The 7,784-nt window shown below is 36.2% G+C and overlaps 1 protein-coding gene across 1 annotated transcript; it reads right to left on the bottom strand.

The window, feature by feature from the left end:
• Positions 1-2,569: 2,569 nt before the first annotated feature.
• LOC139737469 (esterase OVCA2-like) lies at positions 2,570-7,556 on the bottom strand. The gene is made up of 7 exons (XM_071648145.1): positions 7,452-7,556; positions 7,077-7,147; positions 6,020-6,211; positions 5,289-5,354; positions 4,222-4,362; positions 3,582-3,641; positions 2,570-2,677 (listed from the first exon to the last, which is right to left on the bottom strand). Exons 1-7 carry the CDS (start codon positions 7,532-7,534, stop codon positions 2,577-2,579), a joined length of 714 nt encoding a protein of 237 aa, XP_071504246.1. The 5' UTR covers positions 7,535-7,556; the 3' UTR covers positions 2,570-2,576.
• Between the last annotated feature and the right edge of the window lie 228 nt (positions 7,557-7,784).

The raw sequence follows: 7,784 nt of genomic DNA, 5'->3' as shown, positions 1-7,784 counted from the left end.
GTTAAAGTACAAGATGCATAATTATGTTATGTGGAAATTATAACTAACATAATGAACAAAACTGAGTTATACAAATGTAGAATGTGTTAAGTCGTTACTTTTTTGTATCAAGATTTATGCAATACATTGTAACCATGTTCATTATACATGTACCAATAACTAATGTGAAATAAAACAAGTTGAATAGTAGAGAAGTTTATCAGAATTTGGACAGAGAATAAGGCAATTATAGGAGTTGAAATATACACATGTATGAGTAAATACAGTACAGTATATTATAAGCTATACGTGCAAATTGGATGAGGTGATACCTGTATTATACATGTAATCATAAATGCGTGATGTTAAGACCAATTCTAATTAAGATTGTCCAACTCTGTGAAAGTGAATTGGCTTTATCTATAACCTTCCACATGAACATGCAGTTAAATGAACTATGACCCATTAGCAAGTACAAGGCCGTACATGTATAGTGTAGGAGAATACAAATGTACTTCAAGGCTCCACCACATTGCACACAAACAGGAAACACTCAAACACTTGTATTTTAAAGTGAAACACTGTATTTACAATTTATTTCACCCAGGAGTGACACATTGCTGGCTAAGAAAAATATATTACACTATATATGGCACATAATTCATACTGAACATGCAAATGTACGGGACTCCCGTTATAACAAAGTCCTCAGGATCAGAAGTTTTCTTTTGTTACATCAAAATTTTGTTACAACCGAACAAATAAATGATTTTTAAAAAGAGAGCAAATAATGTTGTGGCTCAAATTTTACTTCACTGTACACAGTGTAACTGGAATTTGATTATAACCAGAGTGCATTGTAATGCAATTGATATAAATTTAGCTATCACTGACTTCATTTGAGCAGAGTGTTTATGAATAACTTAATTTGTCTACTAAAAACAAAACAAAACGTAACAGTGTTTGTCATAAGTACCAAGGAATAGTATCAAGGAATAATACAATGAAATCCTATAAATATCAAATCCAAATGAAACATTCAGCAGACATTTCTGGATAAGAAATGTCAGTGCTTGAATACTGTTCGTGTTATTTGTGTAATAAACCTCGCAGTACCAATGGATTTTGATAGTTGTCGTTGGACAAGAAAATTGAATGATTGTGCTCAGAGGAGATCACATTGAAATTTCCAATTAGTGGAAGCATGAAGATTATATAACATGTGTACACATGCAAACTGTACACAAGTCCTTACAGTTTATTTATTGCTGCAAGCCTGATCCCACTATTAGCAGAGACTCCAACCCACAGCACCTTCTGATCTGGAGATTCTCCGGCCTGAAACCCCGAGCAAACGGGAGGCTCCAAGTTGATGTGTGCGAAGCGCGAAATTCCTAGGGTTCTAGATGCTCTCTGGTGCTATCTAAGGCTTGTTTTTTTCAACATACAATAGCAATATGTAAGAAATCCTTTCCAACGGGAGACACAGAGCCAGGGCGGGAGAAATTAAATCTCAAGCGGGAGAACGGGAGATTTTGCAAAAATGAGTTTTCGGCGGGAGATCTCCCGTCGAAAACGGGAGAGTTGGAGTCTCTGTATTAGACCCATAAACCCTTGTTCCCACCAATTTGTATGGAGCAGTACAGCTTTTGCTTTTTGAAATAGGTTGTTGTATCTCAGTCCACAGTCATGTAATGCATTTGTGAATTAATTACCGCCATATGTTTATCCTTTAGATGTTTTGGGGAACTTTGCAGACAACAAATGGTACAGCATATCATATCAGGGCCTACAACATAATAATTCTTACTCGTCACCAATCAGGACCCCAATCGGACGATTTCGTAAGTGGTTAAACTCACAGTTGTGGAGTACAGCAATAGACAGAGAAATCAGTACATGTATCATTCTCTAACTTATTTTCAGGAAGCAAAATTAACAATCCTGCATTGGAAATGAATTATACAATGTATTACACAATGTTATCACACACCTTGCTCACGTACTGTGTATTGTGTTCAAGTACATACATGTACCTGAGGACATCACATTTTTGTCAGGATTAGAGACAATATCTTCAAGTACTTGTATATTCAAATTCACAAATGGCACCTCATAAATTTGCGAAAACAAAACCCCTGCAATTTGTACGTATGGTGTATGCATACCCTGGTGTATACATACACTAGCTGGTCCTGTTGATCAGTGGATATAGTGTATCATTTTATGTCAATAGTGAGATTTCACCTAAACTGAAAAATAAATACATGTAAATAAATAAACAAATAAATTGCTAGTGCCATCAATCTCTCAGTAATCCCATCACTCCCATTTATAGGCCAGGACCTCAACTGGGTTGGAAGGCAGTCAGAAGAACTTTGCAAAAGTCACCAAATGATAAAAAAAAGACAATTTGGAGATCATCTCAGGCACACAAGAAAAATGAAGATTTCCAGAATACGGTAATTAAAAATATGAAAAACTTGGCAGACCAGTAACGACACTGGTCAGTGTCTGCGCCACTACAAATGCAAATGTTAAAAAGTGTTTAAATAGTGTTTCAAAGTCAGTTAAACTAACAAGGAATTTGGTCTTTGTCATGAGGTCGATTCTCCCATTTTCTGCTTCTTCTCCTTTTGCGCTTCCAGAAAAGATAAGTAGACTTTCTTTTCTGCCGATGTAGCAGGAACATAATGACCTGGAGTAAAAATGACATAAAAATGCACTTACACACATTTATCAGCGCTTTAAAAACAATGGTATGTTTTACTTTGAACACAACAGCTGCCAAGTTTCCTGTGATAAATCACTGCATTGAACCTGAAAGGTAGTGCAACTTCACTAGACATCTCAAGGAAGCAAGAAAGTGGCAAAATTCTTCACTTCTGGTTTGTGTGTGTGTGTGTGTGTGTGTGTGTGTTGTGTTATTGCTGTTTTGTAACTTGGGAGAGGGAATTACTTTGCTGCATTATATTTCAATACGAGTGCAAGACAAATAATGATACGGAATACCTCTGACAGATTTCGACAAAGCATTGATTTTATGTTTTTGAAATGCACTAATTTTTAACATTAAATATTGATTCCATTTAATTCATCTATTTAAAGAGTATAAACAGCATATGCATTTTTTTTTTCTGAGCACTGGCAATTAATTATGACTTGAAGTTTCTTGATTACAAGGGAGAGAAAAAAGCACTACGCCTTGTCCACCGACATTACCAAAGTGGAAGGCTATACAATTCAGGAAATGTAGCCTTTTGGCTGTGTGATGTCATCATGTTGTTCACCAAGTCTATGGACATTTGAATTGTACCAAATTGCATGCAAGTGCATGCAAAGTGACCTGTATTGCATCATAGTGTGTATATTAAGGGAAATTTGTCAACTACATGTACATAAAGATTGTGTATACACTGTATACATCTCTGACATTGAGAGCAAAGTCTCTACCACAACAAATCATTTATCATCATCACCAACATATTTGAACATATTTGACGCATAAGCCCAAACAACAGAAAATGTACAATGAAACAAATTAAAACTGGTATATTAAACACGGCTGACAGAGAATATCAGGGCAAACTCAGGTCTCTTACCTCCATTGTGATTTATGATGGTAGGGTCCACAAAGTACTGCAGCATATCTTCACTGGATTCTTTATAAGAAAACAGGAAGAAAGAATCAGAAGATAAGCAAGATTAATAAAATTATCTAATTATTAGGTCTCACATCTACTTCCATCCATGATGCCAAATAACATTATCACTGTTCATATCTAGTGCAGTTTATGGGAAGAAAGAGACATTTCTTAAATTTGTTGGCCACCGACTTTGATCTTGTACATTCTATATGTCATTTCAGGCAATCAATTATAAAATAGACGAAAGACTATAATATATAACAGCGATTTTTTTTTTTTCTTATGGTACATCAAGGCCATGAGAAGAGTGATGCCTGGACATACAGACAAACAGAAGAACCTGAAAAAACAATGCCAGGGGCGGATCCAGTAATTCTGTAAAGGAAGGGGGGGCAACTAATATTCCTGGTGACACTTCCAGGTTTCATTTAATTGTTTCTTTTTATTTCTTTCGTCTCTAACGAAAAATAAAGGGGGGGGGGGTGCGCCGGGTGCGTCCCCCTCTGGATCCGCCACTGAATGCCTCTGGCACCCTTCAAGAGAGGCATAAGAATTCAATGAATATAATACACCAGAATGGAGCAGATCTGCATACCTTTTGGTATAACCTGGTCTGTGTTGCCAAAAACATGCAGTGTTGGGCAGGTGACCTTCTGTGTAAAGCAGCTGTCGTGACCTGAGCTTAGGCTTCTGAATCCAGCCACCAGAATGGCAAAGTTGAATATGAATCTGGAATCTGTCAGGTGAACAAAAAAGTATTACAGCAATCTTTACAGATTGAACAGAAATTACTTACTCCTCCCTTACATTTTGACACCATAAAAGTAACATCATTAGTATCATACTCTTTCTGTTATAACATTGTTTCTATGATTATCTGCATTGTTATTATCAGGCTTCTGAATCCATCCACCAGAATGGCAAAGTTGAATATGAATCTGGAATCTGCCAGGTGAATGAAGAAGTAAATGGAAATCTTAAAATTGAACAGAAATCACTCCTTCTTTTCATTTTGACACTATAAATGTAACATCATCGGTATTATAATATTTATGTTATAACATTACTTCTATGATTATCTGCACTGTTATTATTACTGTTGTTGGTATTGTTAGCATGAATTTATGAATACATGTACATACCTAATTAATGTAAATATTTGTATTCTTTGGGTATTCTCAGGATGTAAAAAATAATGTTGATAACAAATAAGCTAACATGAAAGCCACTGCACAAAAATTTAGCGCTAAGGCCAACTAAAACTTTCTTGTGTATTCAATCTGATTAAAGAATGTTTTATCCAGTCCTGCTATCAGGATTTCCTTAACATGTCATGGCAGTAAAAAGATGAGCAGAAACCTGAATTGTTCCCCAGTCTCACCTCAGTCATTTCAAAGTACCAGGTATTCAAAAAGTCCATTCATGGAATTCTTTGTTTAAATTGCATAACTTATGAAAAAAAAAGAAAATACTATAATTCCACAGTTCTCATTTACTGAGAAACACTTACATGTATCATTTTGTATTGTGATAACTTAATAGGGCTTCCATTATACATTGTATTTGAGTTCTGCACATAGCCCATGACAGTTGCAGATGCACAGTATATAGACAAAGATTTACTTCATGTAGATGGCTGCTAAATATAATGTAGACTCATACCTCCTTGCTCTCTTAGACCACAGATCAGAGCCAACAGGGCTGCTCCCTGGCTGAAGGCCAGAATACCTTCAGAGGAATATAAATATATATATCACGCATAAATGCGCCTCACATGTTTTGTCTATATGCACTGGTCTTTGGAACTTCAGCAGAATCAGATCGTAGACATCAACTAGTACAAAATATAAAAAAAGAAAGATACCAACTACTGTAGTAAAAAATATAAAAAAGAAAGATAATTCCTCTTCCTTATGATCCAAGTCAAGACAGAGAAAACATACCATTTTTCTTTATGGCAAAATAGAAATATTTGGCAAAAGATCTGTTGAATTTAAATACATGTATCATGAAATATGAAATCCTTGGAATGCATACATTTCTTGGAAATTAAATGTACAAATTAGTAGAAGCAGATAAAGGTTCGGTGTGTGTGAGTTTTTGATAACATTTTTGTCCTTATTCAATTTCATAAAATTCTTCCGTCGAGATGTTTTCATTGTAACTGATTGACGAATTGCCCTACATCGACATAAATAAGCACTGAATTGATCAGTGTTTTAGTAGTAGCCATGATCAAAGAAATCATGGGAGTATGTACTAGAGCAGGATTCGAACCTATGACCTCCTGATCTCAGGACAGGCATCCTTATTGACAACTCTGTCAGAGAATTGAAGGAGATTGAAGGAGCTAGCTGAAGAGGACCCTGACATTCAGAGGTCTGTTCTCTCACCATCGAATGGTCCTTGTTCCCTGAGAGCAGTGGCAATCGTATCGAGGGACTCCTCGTAGCCCGGATTCACACTGGTGTGCTGCGACGCGAGAAAGCCGCCCTCTTTGTCAGAAAACCACCAGCCTCTCTCCTCGCCACTTTGACTGCCATCCTCTTTACCGCTCTTCACGATATTTGGTGCATCAATGTACACTGAAGAGAGAGAAAAAAATGGGAGCATCGACATTACAATTTCTTGCCTCATCTACATGCATTGTATCAGTCATGTCAATGACTGCAATATATCTACATGTTGCTCTCTTTCTCAAAGAGTAATAATCATTTCCATGAGATGTACAGTTTTGAAGATTTTTTTTTTTTTTTTTTTTTTTGGGGGGGGGGGGGGGGGGCATTATATTCGTTATTGCAAACCTGTGAAGAAAACTTGTATTTTATCTCTGTCTTCAGTTACATTGTTATAAAGGAAGAGGAATTGTATTACTTTATAAAAGATTTCCAATGAAACAAATATACAGTCTATCCATTCACTCAAATAGCACTCAATATTGAGTTACCAAACAAGATATACCAACTGGACACAATTTGCCCACATTAAATCACTTTAAAGTTATAGCAGAATTGAAGTTAATATCAAACTAAATTTCTATTTGGCAGTATACTAATCAGCCCCCCCCCCCCCCCCATTATGGTCTATGGTGTGAAGTGAAGGAACCTCCATAGGTTTTGTAAGTCTTTTCATAAACTGTAAAACATGATATATTCGTGACACGAAATTTTTCGCGAATTGGAACCGAAGGCCTTTTTCATGGCATGACATTTTCGTGAATTGCCACTGGCATTCAATGCATATAGTGTAGACAAGAAATTTCGCATGCATTTTAATTTCGCGAATCTTGGCGCTCGCAAAATTTGCGACATTAAAATGCATCTGAACATTCCTCATTTTACAGTACTTCTTTTTTTCTTACCATTCACATACATATGCAGCACATGTATCACATAAATTTTATCATTAAAATATCATACCGGTATGTCCCTTCGCTTCTGCACTTCTTACCAAATTGTGCATGTTTCTTCAAAATCTTGCGCAGGGATCCAGTTTTCTCTCTGAACGTCTGTCCTGTCTGCCTGTAAAATTAAAAGACAACCAAATGACTCATGACCATATTATCAAAGAAAAGCATAACAAGTAAGCACCACAAAGCTTTTTTGGAATTAATTTTTCTCATTACATTAAGCATCAATATTGACAAGTAGAATACACACTTATTTCTACAGCATCCCATTTTGACACTTTGAAAAATTAAATGGACCACAAGAGATATACAGAATGCCAGGGCCCATGATTTGAACAACTGCTTGTTGTTAATACAGGAAGTCTAAGAACACAAGGGAGATGTTTATGCCCTCATGCAGCATATATGACACTTACCTATAACCATGGATGCACAGGATCTGCAAAACAAAGAAAAAGAACAAAAAGCAACTGTGACAGAGAAGCAACAGTCCAATCATAAATTCACTTATGGCCACAAACACATTACAGCCGTATACAGTCAACCTTGCTTAAGTCGACCTCACATAGGTGGATTAATCGTCCAAGTCAAAGGTCTTTTCAAGTCCTCTTCTCTTCATATTCCATTGACTGTAATCCCTCATATGTCAAATTTTCTCCAAGTCGAAGCTATTTTTTTTAGTCCAAATAGATTTGACTTGAATGCGAGGTTGACTGTAATACACAATTTGAATACCGGTACCAACTACA

This window comes from Diadema antillarum, unplaced genomic scaffold (genome assembly GCF_040938485.1).
Source record: "Diadema antillarum isolate AM-2024a unplaced genomic scaffold, OU_Dant_1.0 seq00000693_RagTag, whole genome shotgun sequence".
Lineage (NCBI taxonomy): Eukaryota > Metazoa > Echinodermata > Echinoidea > Diadematoida > Diadematidae > Diadema > Diadema antillarum.
This window is presented reverse-complemented; position numbering and strand designations above follow the sequence as displayed.

What these genes read in the sequence shown, in the direction of transcription:
- LOC139737469 (XM_071648145.1), bottom strand. Translation starts at nt 7,534, where the DNA reads ATGATTGGACTGTTGCTTCTCTGTCACAGTTGCTTTTTGTTCTTTTTC. An exon ending in CTGTGCATCCATGGTTATAG is followed by an intron (nt 7,148 to 7,451) that starts GTAAGTGTCATA and finishes TTAATTTTACAG; the next exon opens with GCAGACAGGACAGACGTTCA. An exon ending in GGAACAAGGACCATTCGATG is followed by an intron (nt 5,355 to 6,019) that starts GTGAGAGAACAG and finishes ATTCCTCTGAAG; the next exon opens with GTATTCTGGCCTTCAGCCAG.